The 25435-nt window shown below is 33.9% G+C and overlaps 2 protein-coding genes across 2 annotated transcripts; both read right to left on the bottom strand.

The window, feature by feature from the left end:
* Nucleotides 1-18842: 18842 nt before the first annotated feature.
* On the bottom strand, nucleotides 18843-19604 carry LOC119632940 (MOB kinase activator-like 2). The gene has a single exon (XM_038026105.1). It carries the CDS (start codon nucleotides 19602-19604, stop codon nucleotides 18843-18845), a length of 762 nt encoding a protein of 253 aa, XP_037882033.1.
* LOC119633199 (transcription factor SOX-3) lies at nucleotides 19594-22385 on the bottom strand. The gene has a single exon (XM_038026600.1). The coding sequence runs from the start codon at nucleotides 21249-21251 to the stop codon at nucleotides 19608-19610; it is 1644 nt and encodes a 547-aa protein (XP_037882528.1). The 5' UTR covers nucleotides 21252-22385; the 3' UTR covers nucleotides 19594-19607.
* Nucleotides 22386-25435: the final 3050 nt, after the last annotated feature.

Raw genomic sequence — 25435 nt, 5'->3', positions numbered from 1 at the left:
TTTTTCATGCTACTGACAAAGTTATTAAAAACAAATCAATAAATTATTAACAGCAACGACATCTTTTCAAGTCATAAAAATCATCACCAACAGCAACTGCTACTACCACCATCCAAATAATGCAGAAATATCATTTGCAAACGGAAATTATTTAATGGTGCGCATGAACCTGTCCCCCGCTTGTCAGCCTTGAACTCACCAGTAAGAAAATTTAATTTTTATTAGACAAACTAAAGACTCATCATGAAAGCATAAAACACTTCGCTGCCAATAGCATCGGCAGAGGGCTTACAAATAAAAAACGTATCTGACGTAGCAACATATCAGCATAAAAATTCGCTATATTGCCTTGATGTACGACAACGATAACGGGGACGGCAATGTTATTTCCCTTAGCTAGTGAAGCGCGTCGTTAGAATATAAAAATTGAAATCGTTTCTCTTATTTTCTTCTTTCATTTTTTAATATTAAAAAAAAAAAATGAAATTAATAGTGCGCAAATAATTGCGTTAATATGATTTTTACCATTATATTAATATAGAAATTTTTTATTATCATTTTATTTTAAGGATATTTTCTTGTATTCAAGCAGAAAACTTACAACATATGGTTTTCTTCTGTCGTGGATAAACACGTACTTCCTTCCTTCCACATACCAGTTATCAACAACTTGAAGTCCTTTTCGAAATTGTCTTCGTCTATTGTAGATGGGCGATACCCTCTTCACTTGCGAATTATAATGAAGAGACAAAGAGACAATTGTAGCAAGTACAACAAATACAAAAACAATTCTTATCAAAATAATCAAAACATTTAGCAAACAAACATACAGCAAACCAACATAAAATAAACACTTGAGGAACATTACGTACATGTTTGCATGTATGCTTTCCATAAGAACGCGTGTAATAAACGCCTCATCATTATTATTATTATTATTATTAACATAAAATGGTCTCTTTCAAATATAAATTTTCCAGATACTTCTCAGTACTTAGTAACGATAATAAGACAACAGTAATAGTGATAACTCTGCATCGACATAAATTGCATGCACATGTGAAAGGGCAAACAACATTTGATTTTCAAGTAATATTGTGACTAATTTGTTATTGTTGTTATTATCAATGGTAAGTGCTTAAGTATGTCTAGGCCTACTTTTACATCAGCCGTCAGTGAATACAATTACATTGCTTAAGATGTTCATGAGTAACGTTTCAAATGAAATTTTCGAGTGGTAGCACATAAGTGCATACAAAATGGAATCTAATGGAAGCAGCATCAAATAATGGCCTCCGCTCTTCTATACTAAATGTTTGTTTGCAAAAAATTCAAATTTATGGGATCGATTTTGCTGATACTCGATCTTAATCTGGCTAGAAAATAAGAGCTTCAAACTTATTTCCCTTATGTTTCAAATAAATTTTATCAAACGAAATTATAAATTTTCTTTCGTTCTTTCTCCGATAGAGTGTTTTTTTTTTTGCATGACCAATCATTCCCTACTGCGTGCATAACCCAATGAATGTAAAAAGCAAAAATGGTGGAAGAAAATGGGAGAGGGACGGAGGAGGCGCAGCTTTGTCACGATCGCACGACCAAATATAACTTACCGCGCCAGTACAGACTTGGCAGTCATGATTCTTACCTACTCGGCTACTCATGTCTGCAAGTGCTTATGTCACCATCGTAAACCTTTTGGAAAACTTTTCTGTGGACAAGAATTGGATCGAAGTGATTTTCGCAAGCATCTCTTGAAATGAGCTTTTTTACCGTTAGAAGTCTTGCGTGGAAAATAAGGCAAACAGTAGTCGGGCGAGTTAACTGTCATGCTCTACGGTAAATGCACCAAAGCTTCTCAGCCGATCTATTCCAATTTTTGTCAAATCAACTTGTGTGTAATCTGAAGTCGTCGCAGTAGAAGACGACAGTTTCCGCATTAATCAATTTTGGGTACATTACTTAACTTATGAGTTGACAACAGAAGGTAAAATCAACACTCTGAGCAGTTTAGAGCCGCTCAGCATGAACGATTCCCTTTCAATGTGACGGAATCTCAGGTAGCATTACTCCATGTAGTGTCAATATGGGATTTACCTGCATCGGCCCAGTCTTATGCATCGCGCAACAAAATCCTTTTCGCTTGTTATGGTCGTACCTTGGGCGCTGTGTGGCAGGTAGGTGCTCACATTAAACAGCTCCAAAATTCACCCTTTGCCAAATATCCTTATCGAGAGGCAGCTTCCAGTTATTTTTTTCCCTTTTTTTTTTTATATTGCCCGTCAGGGAGTGTGCCTTCAGCGCAGGCAAAAGGGATGATTAGAAATGGTTATCGGTAGAGAGGATTACAAGGACGGAAGTACGTATAAAATAATTTTAAGGAAACCACTAATTAGTCAGAAGTGAAGAGAAAGTCCATAAAATCTAGAATTATGAAAACAAAAAAATTCTTCGTAGATGATTTTAGCCGCTTTAGTGGAACATCAGTGAAATTTGTGTACAGAGAGGTTTAAATTTACGTAAGCTTTAAAACCAATTAAATTCATTTCTTGCCAAAGTTCAAACTTTGAGCAGAGTTCGCGAATTAATCAGGGCAATTTTAATATTTTCAATTCGGTTCGTCTTTCGCATGCCACTCTTTATAGAGGCTTGGAAAAAAACATATCGATATACGTATATATATATATATATATATATATAGGTTTTTTTATTTTTTAATTATGTGCAGATTTTTTAATAAAAACTTTCATTAATAAGTAATTTGCAAGAAACAGTGTGAAACTGTTTACAATATTTTCTACACATGTATGCGTAAATAATTTAACAGTTAACTCGTTCATTTAAAATTTAAATTAAAACTTTCTATTTATTATGGTTTGAGCTTTTTATGTTTTCTGCTCAAAAAAAAAAAAAAAAAAGAATTGAATAGTAATTTTTTTACCGTTAAAAATATTTAAAATTAATTGCAAATAAATTATTAAAATCAATAAAACGTAAATACATTTTTTTTTTTTGTAGACAGTTTTGCTATTCAATTTGTTTAGTGAACAACACGAAGATGGGAATGCTCGTTACAGGTATATACATTAACGTATACATAATCAGAAAATGAGAATTTTTTCATATATGCGTAATATAAGCCAAACAATTTTTTGAAAGTACTTTCTCCATAAATAAATGAAGAAATCATTTTAGTTTTGATAGAATGATGAGAAAAAGGAACGAATGAGTAACATGTCGTTATACCGAGCACCACTTCTAATAGAGGATATATTAAGTTTGTGCCGACATGCGAGCGTAACACGCAGTAAGTTTTAGGACATACCCACTTTCTATTCATTTAATTATCTACCTTAGCCTATCTGTCCGTCCGATGTATGTCCATGTAAATTTGTATCCAAGTTACAGGACGTGATTCTTGAGATACTTTGATGAAACTTGGCACACTGACAGGGATTGACCCAAGAACGAGCGCTATTGAAAATGATTTGGATCGCCCACTGCCAATATAACGCAGTGCAAAAATCTTGCAATTTGCAAAATTTCTCCACAAACTTCGCTCTGTAATAGTATTGGAATATTCAAAATTAATATGAAAACTTTGGTTAGGCTGTAAAAATTTCCTTAGAAAACTAAATCTTTATATGGTAAAAAGATATAATTTTTAATATTTCATTGCGAAACTCAGTTCATAATAGAAATTTAGAAATCAACCTTTGCACCACGGAAGTCAATTGTTTGGATAACACCGCATATAAGGATTACTAGAATATGCAGGATTTCATGAAAAGTACGAATTTACATGGAAAAAAATCGATAATGTTTGGTGTACTGTTAACAATACGAACGAGTAACTGTATTAAACGAATCAGTGTAGTCGTTGTCGACTTGCTTTAAAATGTATTAGTATACTCTACATGCTTTGTGATACAAGGATATATACAGTTTGTGCGAATATATGCAATATCAAGAAGAACTTAAGATAGACCTACTCTCCATCTTCTTCTCCTGTGTTGAACCCAACAGAGCCTAATTTTTAGTCACGTCCCATATAAGAGCTGACATTAAAAATGTGCTCATACATGGAAGGAAGGTATAATCATTGATATCTTATCGCAAAAGTAAGAATTATATTAAACGATGTGGTGTAGGGTATAGAATTGTCGACCTTGCCTGATCTGATGTTTTTAGTTATGTAATAACTGTGGACTTCTCGTTGACCAATGAGTATCTGATGCCTTTGGATGGGTTTACAAAATTGACTTTATGCCTTCCTTTGCGATGGTTTTCGATATTCTATGCATGTAGCGGTAAAAATAGCGGGCTCTGATCATGTTTATATATAAATATTTCATGGGATTAGTGTAATGGGTTGTGAATCCTGCAAAAAAGGGGCAGTCGCAGGCTAGTGAGGACCCGCCTAATCGCATTAATTTAAAGCACCCTAGCCAGGTTTCATCCGCTTCTCCGCCGTTAAAGCCGCAAACATTTTATCGGAAAGCCCAACTTTGATGTGAACAATTTTGAATAATTTCTTCAGATTAGAGTGCAATAAGGATACGATTCCCTCTTAAATCAAAAATCTTATTTTAAATATCGATATAAAATTGCACTGGAATGTGTATTAGATTCGTATAAAAGATTTGTTCTTGAGGGTTTGGTCGGTTAACCGATTATCAATACAATTAGTAAAAGAATTCTGAATTTTTTATTACATATGCAGTATCAGTTTGAGGTAAAAAGATGGTTATTTAAGTTTTACTTTAAGAGAAATGCGATTTAGTGAATGTATTATGTCAGTATTTATTTGAAAGAGTGTATGTGTTTCATTGGCATTTCAATTACGAGCCACAAATTGAAAAATGTTAAAATATATACACATGACGCATAATTAAAAAAATATATATGTATATAATCGACACACACATATATATGTGTATATATATATATATTGGATGGAATGAAAACTCATGTTAGCTTTTCTACGTTGGGTTATAATTTGTTATCGTTTTTTTTTTTTTGCCTGAAATTTAATTTTTCAGTCAATCTTCTATTTCCCACTAGAGCAGACAAACACACATATATATTTCCTTTTTCGTGTCTATTGCCAATTTCAATTTTATCTGGCAATACACAACAGTACCAAATACTACGTAAACGTTTATAGATATATGAACTCACCTTATGGACACGATTTCAAGTATACATATGTGCACACAATTTATATTATGTGCAAAAGTTTTATATATAATAAAAAAAAACATACGCACATATGTGGGTGATTTTTTTACTCATATATATTTCTAAATATACACACGAACATGTACACTGTGGTCATGTTAACATTCATTTGCTTATATATATACTATATATAAATGAAACGTCTGTCTTTTAAAACCAACTGGTTGATTGATTATTTGTTTCGCATCATTCACCTGAAAAATTCATCAGAACATCTCAAAAGTAATGGTCTTACATATATCATATATGTTATATATACATTTTAGCATGCCGTGTCGTTCCGGGGCAGTATTTACGTACGTACATATAGAGGTGTATGCATATAATTGCAAGCATATGTACATAGTTTTGCAATATAAAATTTTTCTACTGCTTATAAACTCATACACATGAATAGATATATGCACGATGCATGTTCGATATATATAAATGCATATATATTTATGCATGTAAGTATACTTATATGTAGATAGATAAGTAAACACCAATTAATTTATCTTAACAATATACGTGCATATGTATATCATGTATACGTGTATATGTACATCGATATGTATGTAAACGCTTTGCACAAGCCAGCAAGCAAAAATAAATTGTATTAATTTAAAGCTGTTTATTTTTAATTTTTTATATTAATTTAACATTTTTTCTTCCCAATACCTTTTGCATACTTGTGTACATATTTCCATGCATACTTGATTACTTACATATTATATATCTATACAAGTGCAGTGCGTTAACTGAGTAAAAAAAAAAAAAAAAAAACATTTATAAAATAATTCCTTATTAAGTACGAGTCTTTCTGAGTTAGGATGACGCGCATATCCTAAGAGATTTTCATTTTACTGAAAACATTGGTCGAAGTCGGAATTCATGTTAATTGTTTTTCGATCAACCATATCGGTTTGTCTGTCCATCTAAAGTCTGTTCATGTAGAGTTGCTTTCAAACAATAGGTCGCAATTTTTGGTACATTTTTATGAAATTTGGCACGCTGACGTGTCTGGACCCAAAGACGAACGCTGTTGAAAATAGTTTGGATCGGTCCAGTTTTTAGACCATATAACGCCCTATTTTGAAAAGTCGTTGTACTCACTATATAAAATTTGGGTTTTTAGGGTGCAAAAGTCCAAGTTTTACTGTGTTATGATGAAAGTCGATCCATAATAATTTGATATAAAAATTAATCGTCCTGAATTTTGAACCGATACCTCAATTTTTGACCATTTCGGACGAAACGATTCGGAAAGTAAATCTTTATCTGTAAAGAGGTCTAATTTTTAATATGCAGGGCCCTAGTAATAAGTTCCTATGAAAACAGAGCACAGCTTTTGTGTTCTGTTGTTAGACATTGCGGTATAGAGAATTTAATAATCGGCCTAGCCCAATTATAATGTTTTCACTTATTTAAATGGAGGTTTTAATGTGTGTGTTGACGATCCGTTTACATAGAAAATCTGTTTAAGTCAGCTTTTACGACTTTTAGAATACCAGACAAAGTATAAAAGAATCGCGACTACCACGTCTTCTTTGTAAGCATTAATTTCCACTAGACATACAGCGGACATCACCTGAGCGATTGGTCTTATTAAAATAAATATAAAAGACAACCAGAAGTTTTGAAGTAGAGAATTGAAAGTAGTTCGAGGGATAGTAATAAAGCCAATTCATTGGATCTCTTGAATGTTGCAAAACCAAACAAAACTAATTCATGTATCTGTGATCTCCGGCGATGACGGTAAAGATCGAACAAACCGTAGAAACTTGAGTACGTATTAATTTTGTCAGTGTACACTAACTAAACTAATAACCTACACTCAGAATAAGGTTGTAAAACATACATGAGCATCGGCTCGGTCTAGGTTTCGCTGATAAGCTAACAAGTTAGTCTCTTTTACATGAAAAGTCCATCAATAAATGCATCCATATCGCTAAAATAGCAAAGAACATTGCGAATTTCCCAATTAATATTAATAAGTGACATGGCTGCCTGGCGAAAACCCCTTCAATACGCTCACCAAAGTTATATAAATGCGATAAAAATTTGTAAGCTTTTAATTTCTTTTCGTATCGGAATGGAATCTTCTTGCATTAGAAATTTCCTAATAATCTTAACTTAAAAGAATACTTCATAGTACAAAAAGCAAGTAAAAACGCTATAATGGGCCCCAGACCATCCTATAGTTAGTCATATGACGAATTTTCGCCTAGAATGTGGTCGAAAAAGCCATCCAACCTGTACCATTTTTAATAGGTTGAATCAATCACTGCGTTGTGTCCATTGAGCATAAGAAAACAAGACCCGCAAATCGACAGAGGGGCAGAAAAGCGTAAATCGATTCAGAGAGTGTTTCTGAAAAGCGATGGATTTATCTCAAGTTTTTCTGGATGTTGTCTGGATGTAATATGCTCTAGTAGAAAACTACGAATATATTGTAGGGCATGAAAAGTTTGAATTTATTAAACTAAAAAGTGGACAATAAATTTTTCACTTCCGCTCCTTTTATAAAACGTACAACAAATCTTAGTATTATTCAGTACTCATAAAAGTGACTTTCAGAAAAAATATATTTCCGACTTCTTCGTTCATTCAAATGGAAACTTATTTAAAATAATTTTTCTTTTTTTTTTGCTGAATTTATTTTTATATATGCTTCACATTTTCATATTAATTACTAAATAATTTCATAGAAGTAGAACAATTATTTTATGCTAATCTATTTCGTTATATCTAAAATATAATATATATATGTATATATAAAATGGAAATCGTGGTGTAATGCGATCGAAACATTTGAAAACAGGTTTTGCGACCGTTTAAAACTAAATATTATCTATAAAGAGCCCTTATACTGATCTGCGCATATGTAACATTCTTTATTGAATTTATTTACGTCATCATCGCCGATAACGTAGGCATAAAATGCAAAAAATCACGTATTATGCGTCCAGGGTGCTGTGCAACCTAATGCAGGTTCCGTGACAAACTTCATAAAAACCGTCATACAAACAAAAAAAAAAAAAAAGAAAGGGAAAACGGCAACATGCACCCTCCTACACTTTTCATTAGATAAAGCCAGACTAAAATTAGCGCTCATATAACAACTGTTAAAAAACAAAAACAAAAAAAAAATGCGGGTTTGAGATTGTAATAAAATTCTGTTAAAACATATAAATTTAAATATTTGTTTAACAGTAAATCTGCAATTCTTGGAAACATCCATCTCGGCAGTGATAACTCAATGCAATATACGAAATAATACACCAATCACTCGATTTACGCAGGAAAAGGTTTCTTTGAAGCTACGCAATCGAGCAAGAAAAACAAAACGATTAGGACGTATGTAAAACAGTTAATTGCGTCACACGATATATTAGAGTTCGTTTTCGAAAAGTTAAGAGTGAGGATAAGAGTTGCCACTACCAGGTCATGGTTCGAAGCTTCAAATCTCAGTGCAATAGATCCCATTTGCTCGTAGCTATGTTAAGGCTAGGGCTCAGTATAGCACCTACAGGTTAGACAGACATCGACTGGGCTGCGGTCACTACTTATCCCGTGCGCCTTATCGCTATAGAGGACAACCTTCGAGTAAAAGGGCTTATTAAAAAGAGAAAATTACCTCGATTACTCGATCGTAAATATTGCGTTCAATTGTGCTTGAGTGGTTTATGAATTAAAAGGACCAACATTCACGTTTTCTGTAATATATTTCCGCCTGATCAGAATTTGAGTAGAACGTTTTCACCGATGAAAGGTTCTATTTAAAACATATCCCTGTAGAGCTTCCTATTGATGTTTTTAATGGGTTTATTATTCAGAGCTCATGTATTCCAAAACCTTTTTCTTTCATTGCATTAATACCTTTATCCGCGAACGCTTGAGTTACAGCTTCTAATTTCTTTATTAGCTTTTATCTCATATTGCGATAATTTCAGAGTGCATTTTCAACTATTCAGCTGAAGAGAAACTTTGCTGCTTTAATGTTTTCACCGACTTGAAAATTCAAGTCAAAAAAAATCGCCGACAATCGACAGCCATCAATTTATTTGATCGAATTTATTCGATATCGACAGCTGTAAGGCAATTCAGAGTTCGAGATGACACGTCAATTTGCTGGCCTCTCTAATCTGTGTTATAAGCATTCTCCGAAATTAAGAGATTGGCTTCAAATCTTGCAAGGATAAGAGTAAAGAAAAAACTTGAATATTTTACTTGTCGCTTATAAATTAAAGCCCACACCTCGATAAAAATCCTCAAATATAATATATTTTCCGATATCCAACCAGCATTACGAAGCCTCGAAATTTCGTTTTTTTTTTTTTCTTGATTGTGATTTTCTCACTTTCTTGCATATACGAATCGAGTGTAATTGTTAATCCATTATTATTTATCTACGTTAAGACGATCATTGATTGTTAAGGATACGCCAAAGACCAGTTCCTGCTAAGCATTTAAGTAGATTTAGGTATGAAACCTCAGGCAATATTACCTCGATTACGATTAAATATTACAATCAAAGAATCATACAAACTTTAACTGAAATCATATATATTTTGGGTTATGGTCTACTCATACCGATCATTATAGCGTTATAGACATCTGTACCATTAATTTCACATATACTCACACTCCAAACGTATGATGTACCAGATTGTTTAAAGACGGCTCGTATCAAAGCTTTTGTTCGGTTCGCTACGTACTCAAGCATTGTGACGAAGGTTGCAGCGACGCCGGTAAAGTAATACAGCCGTGATTTCTAACTACTTCACGCATCTCTGAAGCAGATACCAACACATGCTTCGGAAGTTCTTCCAAGCAGGTATTCCATTTACGCTGCCATTTTCATACGCTGAAATTGCTGAGAGGTATCGTTCGCTTTGAAGTTATCTTTCTCTTTACCTTCTTTTTTCACCGCACAGCTACATGCAATTTGCTTATTACTTTGCTCGATATTGATGACAGAGTCGATATACTATATTTTTATTTAACATTTATTATCCATTCTTATTTACGTATGATATCTTGTAGTTTCGAGAAATGCATAACCAAGTGCCCAGTAATACGTGAAAATTGGAAGTTAAGTTTACGACATTCTATAACTTTGTATGTTTTTAAAGAATTAAAGTTCTACTTTTATTATTCCATAACTATCTTTCATGCCAGCACCAAACGATATAGTACACTCTACACATCTCGAAACACTACCATTTCATATAAAACCATTTGAACACCCAAAAGTCATGTAACAAATTCCTGGAACCATTATGGTATTATGATGCATCCTTGGCAATATGTGTCGAAAATGTTTCGATTTTTACATGAAGTTCAGAGTAGACATGGGCCAATGCCTAAATGATTTTAGAAATTCCATATATTCATATAATCTTATATTTATTTTAAATGGATGGAAGGAATCATTCACTTTACTGCTTTCTTGCGTTTTAGTATTTTAACTTTACGCAATATGAGCCGTTACGGTAACAGTTAATTTTATGAAAACTACAATTATCGATTTCACATTTTAGTTGGCATCGCTGCTACATGTGTACAAGCAATAGAAAGTAATTCCCTATGTAAAGAATGTCCGTCTTTTCAGAAAAATTATTACGCATACTTAATAGACATGGAGTAAATAATGCAAAAGAGAAAAAAATGGTGAAATATTGCAATTAATGGAAAATGAACTCCGTAATCACAGAAGACACAAACTAGCAAGCATGTGATGACAGTTTTAGACAGACTTCCATAATCACTTACTTACTGTTCGGGTCTAGCAATAGAGGGGAAAAAAAAAACAAACATCCACGATAAAGCGTATAACTGACTCAATATGATATTAGAATAATATAATACAATACATAGTTATATATATATATATATATATATATATATATATATAGTTATAAATATGTAACTATATAGTATAGCTATATATATACATAATTGCATATATATACATATAACTCAACATATATTCGTTAACAATGTTGTTATGTGTATGTCTGCTTTTGAGATTTATGCTTGTGTTTATGCCATAGATTTGTTTGTTTAATATAATATAACCTAAACAAATCAATAGCAGAGAAACACATTCTAATATTTGACACTACATGCTATTAGCGAACAATAGTGCAAGTTATGCCGCGTCAAAGCTGCCAGGTCTTACTTTGCATGCGTAACACATATAGCTTTACATATAAATTTCCATTTTAATTGTTAAGGAAAAAGACTTATTTCATTTTATCTTTTACATACGCGTACATGTCTATTTCTGGTTGTGTGTGTGTGCGTGTGTAGGTGTGTGTGTGTGTGTTTGCGTGTGTATATTATATTTTCCCTCCGCTACTCGTACAATACTAAAGCAACAGGTTCAATTCTTATTCTTCGTCATTTCGTTTCGGTCTACTCTTTCAGATTTCATTAATACAAACTTTATGCATCTTCGGGTAACATGTGCATTAAAAACCTTCGTTTACGTTTCTATATAAATGCATATAGGTATACTGTACTATTACGTGTATGCATATCGTTATTTGCGGACGACGAAAATATGCGCAAACCATTTGAAAATATGAAAATCCTTGTGAATTTTATTAGTGATTATTATGGCCATGTTTGACATGGAAATCCTTGCAAAAAGCCAATGTTTTTCAATTGTGCAAACCGTTTTTCTCGTTATCGATGACATGTGTATACATGGATGTACTAAGATTATTATTTTGCATGTTTAACATGAAAACTGCATTATGAGTGTTTAAACTATTTTGACATTTATATATCTAGGTATGGCAAGAAATTCAGCAAGGACAGTTCATATTAAAGATTGTTTAGGCAATGACCGAAATCCGTTTTCCATCGTTGAAATTTTTCGCAACTTACCCTACAGTTTTCCTAAAAATATTGTGACGATATTTCTCTTAGATAAAACTCTCGGCTTCCACGCAATACGGTCTAATTCAATTTTCTTTTTTTTTCCTCGTTTACTGAAGCAGTTAGAAGAGCTCTTAAAAGATGCGGCTCATAATCTAGGTCGATGAAAAATTAGGAGAATTTAAATTTTTTCGATTTTTTTTGGCAACAGGAGACAAAAGAATTTTTTGGTTAGCGTATAGGGCGTGCATTTTAGAGATTCATTAAGTCCTTTAACTCTCATCCCTTCATTTTAGGCTACCAGTAACAGGTGATTTCGCCAAAGCGATTAAGAATTTTTAATCCCTAACAAAGGATTTTTCTTATCCTTCTTTTTTTTTTTTTTGTGGTATTAGAAGATTTATATTTCAGGTTTTCACTATGTCTGCTACCCATTTATTTATTTAAAAACAGCACATATATATAAGCATTAGGGGACAACAACCTCCATTAGTTAGTTACAAAAACCTTAAGATATCCTTATTAGATAGATTGCAAAATAACAAAAAAATATGTTTTCGAAAACAAAAGTTTATATTTAAATTTATAAAATAGTTGAAAAAAAAAAGAGAAAAACATCCAATGTCATAATCCCACGTTTTCAACAGCAACACATATGGATTAAATCGCACGTGTTTTAATATCAATTTAAACGATAAACGTGCAAAATCATTAGTTAATATAATATACCTAAATAAATAATTGTTTATTTTTATTCACAAAAATTTTAAGATCAATAGTGGATACATGTGCACGAACATATTATTATTGTATAACGACTGTACTTTCTTTTTTTTTTTTCATTTAAATTTTGATCGCCTATCTGTTAAACTGATAGGCGAGTTTCACATATCGGAGCGTTCAACATTGAGATTAGATGAATTGTATGCGGTGCTGCAGTATACCCTTGTCCATTGTATCTGTTAGCTGTTGGTGCAGTTGTAAATTTGTGTTAAAAAAATAAAAAGAAAAAAAAACGACAGTCTTTTCGTTATTTTTGTAAAATGATAAGCAGGTCAACCCAAAGAGTGAATGAATTGAAATCATATCATCAGCAAAGTGTGCATACGTGTGCATAGAGAAAAATACTTACACATTCATTATAGTGCACGGATTATGCATTTTGACAAATCGTTAAACGAAATTGTCTACAATAAATCGAAATATACGTTTGTATTAAAAGCTTATGCAAATAATCCGAAACACAATTGAGAAAATAAGTCATTAAAAATAAACAAAATAAAAAAAATAAAAAAATAGAAAACTGGCAGAGCAATTACAGTAAATGAGAAGCGTAGTGCTTGATTAAATTATAGCAAATTATGGGAACAATCTATATCATGATATCAGGCAAGCGAAAAAAATTTAAATTATATTCAATCGCAACGCAAACGTTTGTTTTAATTTTCATCAATATTACTCTTATTAAACTGTTTTTTACAGAATTATTTCGCAATAAGAAAATAATATAAAGCCAAACGTTCAATGCTGACCCCATATTCTCATACAAGAGAAAGTACATTATTTTGAAATAAGTTGCTCGAAGATACACGTAAGGGTAGTATAAACAAATCGTAGAGCCTAGAGGGCTTTTAATAATAAACCTAACGACGATTTAACTGATTTTCAAAGTAAACCATGGCAAACATTAAAGTGGTCAAGGTCAGTTTAAATGATCTAAATCCTTAATATGGGTGCCTTTAAGGCAAATCAATTCTCGCAGGTATTGCACTTAGCAAGAATCTATGAATTTTTCTCCCTCCTGCACGCCTACATTTGCTTGCTGTAAGCAAACATGTGATAGACTTTCAGAACGGCCAGCCTATAGGGCGAGCGTTTCATTTATCAAAAATAAAAATTATTCTTATTAGCTAAACCATTAGATGACTTCCTTCCGCTGCTAATTTTTCCTTATCAAGCTTCAGCTTTATTAGACGCTCGTGTTTCTTCTCTGCGAAGTATAGCACTAGAGCACAACAGTTTTCTTAGAACTCTACATTCTGCCATGTTTACTTGTCAGGCACTTGTTGCAAATGTCATAACGGACACTCCATCTACAAACTGTGAACACAAATAAGTTTAATGCGATTCGCAATTGTATTTCGCATATTTCGTATTGCAGCCGCTCGATGCAATTAACGCGGAATGTTAGTAACTTTTCTTTTTTAGACAGACAAACTAAATTGCAAATGTGTTCAGAAGTCGTATTTTAACATACGAGGAGCCAGGTGCCGCTTTTTCCTCTGTGTGTGCTATATGCTCTTGATTACCTTCTGGTAGATACCCTTACAAACAATTGAAAGGCACCCTTAAATGTTTAATGGATGATACAACATTTATTATATTTGTGCGTTTTTTGAAATTTGGCTGATTTTTCTAAAATTCCCTGAAAATTATCGACCCACTTCTAAACATTGCTTAACAAAAACTCACTTTTATATAATATTATGTCTTCACAAAATCGTGACTAATGTTAAAACATCAAAAATGGTTCAGTCGTGGTTTTATAAATAAATGAAAATAAGAATATTTTGCCGTAGAAGTCCAACTTCTACTTACATGATCTCTTCACAAAAACTACATACATGACAGACCGCACTACAGCTTGATTGATCACCTTATGCCTTTACACATCTTTCAGCTATGGCATGGTGAAAGGTGACAATGTATTTTCTTGTTATAGTCGTTTTGCTTTTATATCCATTTCACTATTCCGAAGGAAAAATCATAAGAAAATGCTTAGAAGACAGGGTTGTTAAGTATTGCGAAACACACGGACGAAGATGCCTTATGAGTTGTGATAATGTCGTCGTGAATTGACTATATATCTTGCAATTGTACGAAGATGTTACAATTTTTGGATTATAACCATACCTGAAATGACTTAAAACAGAACCAAAAATAGAAAAAGTTACAGGGCTTTTAGTTAGCGAAGCCGGCAGAACACATTTCGCTTTTAATGTTGCGGAATTGCATAAGTTTGCATCTAATGTTTTGTTCTAAAAAATGGAGACTACTATAAACACAATGCATAGCATGACTAATGAGAAGTTTTTCTTACATCCGAAGACTGAACGGTAAACCAAATAGCGTGGACTATATATGAGAAGAAACTTTATCTGTTTTGTGGTTGGTATAGGAATAAACGATTGATTCTCTCTTCTCATCTAATGATATGAAATCGAGTAAATTCGTTTATATGTCATGGACGAAATTCCAATTCAAATTAATTATCTGCAGGAAAAACGATGCATATTTTTATCAGTTGTTTAAAAGGCTTCTTTGCTCATTTCCATTTATCATTAGCGATCCGAAGAGATTCTCTCACAAGTTTCATTTCACTTTAGATAAGCAGATAAGAACTTAAAAGGTAAACGATATCGTATGACTTCTCAGAGTTTTGAAAATGCCTCCTCTGCTTGCACTTCGTTCCCTGGCAGGAATACATAGAAAAATCTTTAATGTATTATTTTAGCAATTACGCTCAAGTGTTCCAGAATTAAAATATTTGCTTTAAAGAAAAGCATATGCAAAATGAAAGATCTCCTCACAAATAAATAATAAGTTTACTTAAAATGCAAAGCAAATATTATAAAAAAAAAAAAAAAGTACATAGGTATGGCAAGTAAAACAGCTAAATACACTTCGCAGAGAATTCCATTTATCTATATATATATATGTACAAATTGTGTAACTTTTGTTAAGGGGATATGTGTTAATCGAGACCTTTTTATATCTACTTTAGATTAATACGCCCAATTCGCACTCTCGCATATTGACGGAAATATATTGTAGACATGTAGATGTGTAGATTTCGAGGAAGTTTCAAATTTCTTGCAAATATGATACTTTTAAGGTTAAAAAACGAAGAGATCTCAAAGATCATCCTGAGTAAAATGATACGAAACAATGCGCTTTGTATTATTTCGGCAAATTATGAAAGCGGAATAGCATATTAGTGTAACTCGTACTCAGGACCACCAACACTTATTCGTTAAGTTTCACATTATTTCTATTTCGCTGAGCTGAAATTGCATTTTTTGAGATTTTATATATGATAACATATATGCATGGAATGTACACAAGGCACTTGAAAGGAGGAGGGGATTTTTTTTTTTGAAGATTTTTGCCTTATTGATGGATTCGCTAAGTGAGCTGAGCTAATTTATGCAAAAGAACAACTGCAATCCGTAAGTCTCTACATCGCTCAACTATGGCGTTAGGATCATACGGAAAAACAATATCGTTACTTATTGGAGTTTTGGTATTCCAGACCAATTAATAATCACAATAAATCTCTACAGGTATGACATTTGCTGCAAACTAAAGTTGTTAAGTCGCGAAAATTCGGCGAAAAAAATCAATGCTTATTATGTGAATCGTGACATCTTTGTGAGAATACGAATAATATTCGAGAGATAAAAGTCATTCCATTTTACAATATACTCGCGACTCGTTTTAAAGGGCCTTTCAAAGCCCCACTCAAAAATTCTTTGATATCAGTGGAGTAACAAAAAGCAGGCGGAAAATATTATTTCTGCTTCTCGCAAAATAATAATGAATTTTCTGTTGGAAGAGGTACCGACGCAAATTCAGCAAATGAAATACCGACGGTAGACATGTAAATAATTTCTGTTAACGACATATATGTTTTGAAATGAAGAAAAACTATTAATTTTCTGAATACTTTTTGGAAACATTTTCTGTTATTTTATTTTTATTTTTAGTTTTTCTTTTTTTCTTTTTTCAATTTTATTTTATTACCTTTAGTTGTAATGATTTTTTTGTGGATTGTTTTTTTTTTTTATTTTTTTCAATATTTAATAATTAATTATTTTTATTATAATTCTTTTTTTACTAATTTATTTATTATTGTTTCTGTTTTTCTTTCCGCTGTTGTTATTTAACAAGTTTGCACTTGTGTAATATATGCAAGTGTTCCTTTTTCGTCGTCATTTTTGTTTTGTCGTTTTTTTTTTTTTTTTAATTTTTATCAATAATAATAATAATAATAAACATTTGTGTGATTGATTGATTGATTGATTGGCTGCATATAAATTTACATAATTTGATAATAATTATGTTTGGGAAGTACATGCAGCGTAGGAGTCTCCTTAAACCTATTCATATACATACAACTTAACTAAACTTTCATTCATTTAAAAACTAATAAAAATTGAAAATTTAAAACTTTAAAAAAGATCCATTAAAATATTAAATAACCTGATTTTTTTTTTTTTTTTATAAGGTAGAGAAAAAGAACAAAACAAATGAGAAACTTTTATTCGACTGAAGACGAATCTTGGATACCCATCATCTCAGGCTAATATGTAAAATGGAGAAAAACGTGTTGAAAGCGTGTCAAGTGGCCGCACAAAATCGCTTTTGTATAGAAACTTTACCTCGACTACGTTTACAATATAGACAACAGTCTCAGGCCTTGCGGAGTATATTAATAAAACTAAGCGAGTCAAGCTCCAATTTTCTATTGCATTTTTAACGACTATGTCAAGCGATCAATCAGGATCGTTTTTAAAATAGACATTTTAGCTAACATATTTAAAACTTTCGTAACAAAATAAACGCACCGTACCTTATGGAATAAATCAATAAAAAAAATATGAGCCAAGCTTTAACTTTCTATTTCATTTTTACCGAATTTAAGGGTTTCGATAGTAAACGACAGACACATGGCAATATAGGGTACGAAGGAAAATGATAAGGAAGGAAAACGTAAGAAGGAAGCAATAGTAGAAGCGAAAGCTGCTTCAAACTGAGTCAAACTGTTTTTGTCGTTACACTGAGTTGCGTAGATGGAAGTTGAAGTTTTCTTATACAAATTTTTCAACTTTTTATGACACATAGATGTATATGGGGTATACGATGGATATATAGAAAATGAAAAGATGACGCGATAAGAGATTTCATTATTACACAAAGTAATAGTTAAAGCATACCCTTGTTCGGTTAGGTTTGAGTGTTTAGACCGGAACATTGAATAGAACAGTGAAGATTCCGCCATCTTCTTTGCAAGCCTACAGATAGACAGACAGACGCGTTATTACATTTACTTTTATAAATTCTATGGAATGCATATTGCTATCGTTCGCAAATCGAATGGCAAAATTGTTGTGCCCTTTCGTTGTGGCGGGTATGTAAATTAATTAAAATCCAATAATTATATTATTTAACAAACAAAATATATATATTTATACACATTTAGTTATGTATATACGGAATGGTTATTACGATGAAAATAATTCTGAAATATAATTAACATTCATATCACACATTTCACAATTTTTTCATAAACCAGTATGGTGAACACTTTTTCGCTTTTGTTTTATTTTTGGTTTTCCATTTATGGAATATGTACACGAAATTTAGGCAGAAGTATGCGTTTGCAAAGTTAACGAAGTCGCTTTGAAAACGCGAAACAGAACTTGAATAGACTGGTGCTAGGGATCTTCGGGAGAGAAGTGTTGCTGAAGTTGACGTTTCAATTATGATCATAACTTTTTTTTCTTTCCTTTTTTTTTTTTCTTTTTTTTGGTAAGTATTCAGTTATTATGTATGCGTGTATGTGTATTATATCGTATATCGAGTTTTGTTTTGTTTTGTTTGCTTTAAGACTAATACTAAAATTTTAATTTATTTAAATTTAAGATTTATTATTAGCTATTTAATAATTTTTACAGGGTGGAGATATCCAACAGTCCAGGTGTATCGTGTGCATGTTGATGGGGATGATGATGATGATGGTTATAATGAGAGTGATGAGAGGGATGCGTCGTATACGGTAAATGAGCGTGATGGAGTAAGGCTAGAGTTCCACCAGCCGTAGTCGCAACAGAAGAGGCATCAATCATACTAAAACTAGAGGGTCCAGTACTACCGACGCTATCAACACTACCCGCTGTTAAACGACCCATTATGGAGGGAGCACAGCTGTTGTTTTGATATGCAGCCAATTGCGCATGATGTAATGCCGGCGAATGCGAGGATATTGAGTGAGCTGAAGAACGACTTCCCCCATTGGAGGAACCTGAAGCTGTTGAACTGGAACGGCTACTGTGACCATTTATCGTATAATTTTGTAATCCCGATAATTGTTGACCATTTATACATTGACTATCGAGACTGGTTACATTTGGATTTGTTGTTGCCGTCGGTCCTGTAGAGGTAAGTTGGTCTTGCAGGTGCGTGCTTAGCAACTGTTGCGTTTCAGATGGTGGCTGCATATGGTGCTGTGTAAGCAGCGGAGACGATGTTTCAATTTGCTCCTCTAGTGGTAAATTCGTATGCTGTTGATTATGCAATTGTAATTGATGTTGAAGAACTGAGGGGGCAGGGGATGTAGATGTGGAGGGACCTAGCTCAACATGTGGAGTTACTTCTACTGCGTTAGAAGAAATCGTTTGCGATAATGTCGATTGTCCATAGGCATTTGCCATTTCTCACATATGGGCCAATGGAGCCATGCTACGCATCGATTGCTGATGGTGATGTTGCGCTTGGTGCTGTTGAAGATCGGGAGAACTAGTTTGATAGTGCATCAGGTTTCGTTGATGGTGTTCAGCGGCCGCGGCTGCAGCTGCGGCAGCCGATGCCTGCATGCCATCGGGCAGGTGATACATACTCATAAGATGATTGAGTTCTGCTGATGATTGCTGCGCGCTAACGTATTCTCGCTTCATAATGTGATTATTATTGTTATTATTGGCGATAACAGAAGAATTTGTAGAGTTATGCTGCCCCGCCGTAGAGGCAGATGTAGAACTATGTAGCGGGCTAGGTGATACGGGTTCCGACTTAACGCTGGAATCGCTAGGACTGTGGCTTTGGCAGGAAACTTGCGAGCCGGGTTGTCCCGACAAACCATACGGAGAGCCTGGCTGTTGCGGGGCATTGCTGCTCCCGTAAGGTGAACCGGGCTGTTGAATGTTACCATACGGTGACGTTTGCCCTCCGGAAACCGTGCCATACATACCATAACCACCACTAGCAGCGTTCATATAATTTAATGACCCAGCGGCGGCAGCAGCCTGATGCATTTGTCCCATATCATATCGGTGGTAGTTTCCCATATAGGCACTGTGTTGACTTTGATATGCGGCTGCCGATGGATCATGCATCATATACCCATTTGGCATATACCCATTTGGAGCGCTCATTGGATACATGTCGCGATTCACACCCGCCGCTTGTTGGGCTGCCGCTGAAATGGAATTTCCTGAAGTCGAGCGTGCTGCACTAGAATTTGGTTCTGGAGACTGCAATAGTCCTCCTACGCCTAGTGGATATTTTTCCTTTGTTTTAGTTAAAGTTTTTGTTTTGCGTCGAGGTCGGTATTTATAGTCCGGATGTTCCTTCATATGTACTGCTCTTAAGCGCTTCGCTTCATCAATGAATGGGCGTTTTTCAGCCTCTGAAAGATCTTTCCACTGAGCGCCAAGACGCTTTGAAATCTCAGAATTGTGCATTTTCGGATTGTCGGAAGCCATTTTTCGCCTCTGACCCCTCGACCACACCATAAAAGCATTCATGGGTCGCTTGACACGTTCTGCATTCTGCGCATTCTTGTTCGCCGCCGAAGAATTATTATTATTTAAACTGCCGCCGTTACCTGAACTGCCACCCGAGCTCAAAGGTGTACTTTGACCACCTATGCCACCTGAATGATGATGGGAGCCGTGATGATGACTTTGACCAGGCGAGGTCATATGATGACTGCCAATGCTAGTATGTGAAGACTGAGTAGGACTTAAATCACTAGAGCTGTGAAGCGGTGAACCGTGCTGCTGCACTCCACTTGCTGTACCATTCAGTGTGTTGGCCATGCTATTTTGCAAAGAACTTAACGCACTGCTAGAACCATTAGCAATGGAGGGACTTTGACTGCTTGCCAAATGTGAGGCCATATGATGATGCTGGTGATGAGGAAAAGGAGGCTGGGCCAAATGTGACTGACCTAAGTTCATGAGAGGTCCTAAAGCACTGTAAGGCGAGGCAGCATGTCCATGTAAGGCTGCTGAGGTGTGATGCGGAGGCATGGTTGCATGTAAAATGCCCCCTTTCATATCGGATTCCATGGTAAGCATAACGAATAAATTGAAATTTCCAATAAATGTTTGGCACTTTGTGTTTTTCTGATTATTTTTTATTTCTTCTTCTTCTTCTTATTCTTTCTTTTTAACTTAAATTTCTCTTTATTAATAGTAATTTATAGTAATTTGCGGAAATATATGTTGAGTTAAATATTCCTTTGCATGTTTAAGTTAATTTCCTGTGATTTGAACATTTTTGAGAAACCTGTTGTTTTTTTTTTGTTGTTGTTGCTGTTGTCATTCTTTGTTTTTTCTTTTTCTTTTTCTTTTCCTTTAACTTTCTTTATTAACACATTTAACAGATCTTATTGATTTGCTTGTACACATATACTTGCATTCAAAACGAATTTGCAAATTGTAATATTATTATTATTACTTGACGCGGCGGTATTTTGTTTTGTTTTTATTTTCCCGTTTTCGTTGTTCTATTGTAAGCACGATTAATTGTTATGCTCCATGACAATAAACTAAGATTCTTTTAAAATTTTACGATGGTAAACATAATGACGATGATGATATACTTGTTTTGATTTATTTTTTTGTTAATATCAGCACTAAACAATTGCATTATTTAGATGGGAAGCGACGCGCCGACAAACAACATCAATCGCCGAAATACAAAACGCAAATGATCTTTTCAAAAACGTGATTTTCGGTAAATCCCATAAAAGAAAACTCTGCAGTCTATGTATGCTTGATGCAGTAAACGATACGCTACGCAACTAGAACAACACATGAACGTAGATTTTGCTTTAATGGATGTCCGTACGTGTGCGTGAGTGAGTTGCTGTGTCAAACCAAAAAAAAATTTGTTGCGTTAACGTCAGATGACTGTGCGACGGTCGGGCTGACGATTATAATACAACCGATACGCGTTATAAGAGTCAACGTTAGTGTTTGGGTTTGTGTGTGTGCGTGCGTATACGTATATATTGCCAAATAAATTAATATTCTACTTTTGAGAGTAGGTTTACAGTAAACTTAAGCGATTTAAATTTAAAATTTAACAATACGACACGAAAAGGACGCGCAAATACCTCTACACTGATTGAGCACCGTCAACACAATCGTCAAGTTCGAAACCTGTTCGAGGTGTCTCAGTTCGCAAACGCAATCTCTTTTCGGTATGTTACAGCACAAAAATTAATTGAAGCGAGACTTTTCACATTTTCGTACTGTTGCCGACATTAGTATCGTTATTAAATGAAGTAAGCTAAAGCGAGAACACTATAGGTACAATGAAAAAAGTTGCGAGCAACGTTACGCTTATGTATGTTGCTGTGTTCATAGGTTGTGTGTGAGTTGTGGTTGTCAGTGGTTGTAAGTTGATAAAAGCCTTAAGAAATAAATCACAAATCTTAACAATTTTATGCACAGCTATAGAAAAGAGGGTTGGATTTTGCGCATCTGGTTTTTTGGCCTCATGCTTAACTACAGCCAATCATCTTCCAGAGTGAGCAAAACATTATAGTATCTTTCTAGATGCCTGTCCTATTCTCTCCTTCATTAATATCGAAATGGAATGCTAACGTCGTGCTACAACCGGTACAGTTGATAGTAGATATAGAGAGTTAGAAAAATCGATTTACGGCTACTTTTCGAGTGTAATGATTTTGGTACTCCGACCGTTTACTTACATCCGAGTTCACACAAGCTTTACTATAATTTCTACGTTCATTTTTGCAAATATCTTTCCCTTGAAACTCGCATTATAGCAGGCAACGTTGCCGAATTTCTCCTATGAAACACTCTTAACAGAGAATTATAGATTATTTATTTTTTTGCCAGCTTTGGGAGGTTGAGTTGAGTTAGCCAACCATTCAGTCTACCAAATAGCAACCAGCCACTTTTTAAGGCAGGTTAGGTGGTTTATTACAACATTTTTCCCATCTCGCTCATATCATTGGACAAGCTGACACTGTGTATGTACTATGTTTCGCATATATATTGTGCATACACACATAACTGTGCTAAGGAATGTTGGTGTTGCCCGTTACAGACGACGTCACTACCACCATCAAGAACTGACTATAATATAGTAATATCAGTGTACGTATTCTTGAATATTAGGGCCGGTGTAGTGGAGCTTTAAACGCGCTTAAGTAACGAAAATCCACTTTTTAGTAAAAACGAAAAAATATATATATAAAAATAAAAAAAAAAAAAAAAAAAAAAAAAAAAAAAAAAAAACAAAAAAAAAAAATCCTTTTTTTTTTTTTTAATTTTTTTTTTTTTTTTTTTTTTTTTTTTTTTTTTTTTTTTTTTCGTGAGTAATAGGAATAAACTTTTCTTCGTTCTACTAAAGAGAAATTTTTAATATAAAAATTTAGAAGAGTACTTTACAATAGATTTGCACAACTATAGTACGTACATATGTATGGCAACGTAGGATTCTAAAGATCGCAGAGCTACCTTAATGTTTCAAAATTGGAAAATCAGGACTACTTGCCGCTGTTTGCAAACAATAGTCCAGTTTTTTAAGTGGGTGTTTTTCTTCTATGAAAATTGTTTGGTAAAGAGGTCATGACTTTAACGAAATGATTTGCGTTTTATTAAAAAACAAAGAAAAAACGAAACATGATTTAATTAATACAACAGCCATAGACGCAAACCGTTAACGTTGACTGTTTGTTGACGAAATAATTACTCAAAGTATTCGGACACATTACGCTGTTGTGTAAATCTGTCATAAATCTCTCAATACATGGCTCACTTTTCCACAAACTCAATATGAAAATTTAATTAATTGCGGATTGTTTATTTGCATTCGAGCACACAAATCTCGTAATATATCAGTTATATGCTTTCACCAAACGATATGTGCTGCGTTTGTCTTTCCGCATAATTCCAATACGCACTGAAACATGCATTAAAAACCCGCCAAACGTATAAGTTTCATAAGCACCAAGTCACCACTTAGCCATGCCTGTTCAACACGATCTTTCTCGGTTCGTAGGTCAGCGTCTATTTGGACATACAAAAAGTGAAAAAGGAATATAAACATAACGTAATGACAGCTAGACTTGAAATACGAAAACGTAGCTGATTTTTTTATAATTGACTGGCTATTGATGCTTTTACAGCTCACAATGTATGTGACAAGTTTTGTGAGTTGCATTGAACTCCTTAGGAGTTGGATGGGTAATCCCCGACCACTAGGCCCGCTCGTCCTTTCCAACGAGGAAAATTCATGTCTAAAGTTGGAACTGATAATATAAGATTTTAGTTTACGGCCACAAATCGACTTTGAAAGTGCACGTGATCCGTCTTAAGTTGTAGGTTATGGTTAAAAGTTGAAAAGAAGAATAAATCAAAAAAAAAGGAACAAAAATTACTAAATGGTATCAAAAGTAGTATATATTTAATAATGCATATATGATATTATATAACGAACGGAAAATGGTAGACATAAGCTTGGAACACTTATATGAAGGGGCATGTGCGACGTGAACGTTGTGAGGAGATTATACCGATCGATCACAAAAATGCAATAGGCTCAAGGTGGTACAAAAACCCTTTATAAAAAGCTCAGTAAATTTTCTATCGGGTGCTTCGTTCTTCGGCAGTGGAAGTAAAGGAAAACGTGTGCGGAACGGAAGAAATTAAATAAAGGCGAAAAAAATGACATCTTAAAATGAAAGATCTGTAGTCATCAAAACAATTATAGCTGAGTTGAAAGTGAACGGTCGCCTATTGACAACGATCACAAAAGATGTCCTAAAAGCCATGAATTTCTTCAATTCAAAGCGACTACGCCCATGATCAGAGAGATGACATTGACACTTTGAACCTATAGTAAAGAATAATGACCAAATCTGAGTAAAGTCACAAACTTGTTTGAGGTAATAAGAAACTTGAGATAGACTTGGAAGTACGTAAATCTTACCAATTGTTTTCAGCAAAAATTAAACTACGTTAAAAAGTTGAATCGAATATCGGTTAGAAGGTCGGAAGGCGCAAAGTAATTGTAGCCGCTACACACTAAAACAGAAATATTTAATCCTTTCCGCTCCTTAACTATGTCGCTCCGAGGAAGCAAACTCTCACCATTTTCACATACATAAAATAATATCAAGACAGGCGAAAGTTGTTCGCAGAAAAGGAGAGATATATCTCTAGAAAGTGATATGTTTTTCTTAGAAGCAAAAATGCGTTCAGTTCTTTTGGTTTTTCCCGAA

The sequence above is a fragment of the Glossina fuscipes genome, unplaced genomic scaffold (assembly GCF_014805625.2).
Source record: "Glossina fuscipes isolate IAEA_lab_2018 unplaced genomic scaffold, Yale_Gfus_2 2, whole genome shotgun sequence".
Lineage (NCBI taxonomy): Eukaryota > Metazoa > Arthropoda > Insecta > Diptera > Glossinidae > Glossina > Glossina fuscipes.
Note: the sequence above shows the minus strand (reverse complement) of the source record. Positions and strands in the feature narration are given on the sequence as shown.

Excerpts from the sequence above, each read along its gene's own strand:
- LOC119633199 (XM_038026600.1), bottom strand. The coding sequence starts at position 21,251 with ATGCTTACCATGGAATCCGATATGAAAGGGGGCATTTTACATGCAACC.
- LOC119632940 (XM_038026105.1), bottom strand. The coding sequence starts at position 19,604 with ATGGCAAATGCCTATGGACAATCGACATTATCGCAAACGATTTCTTCT.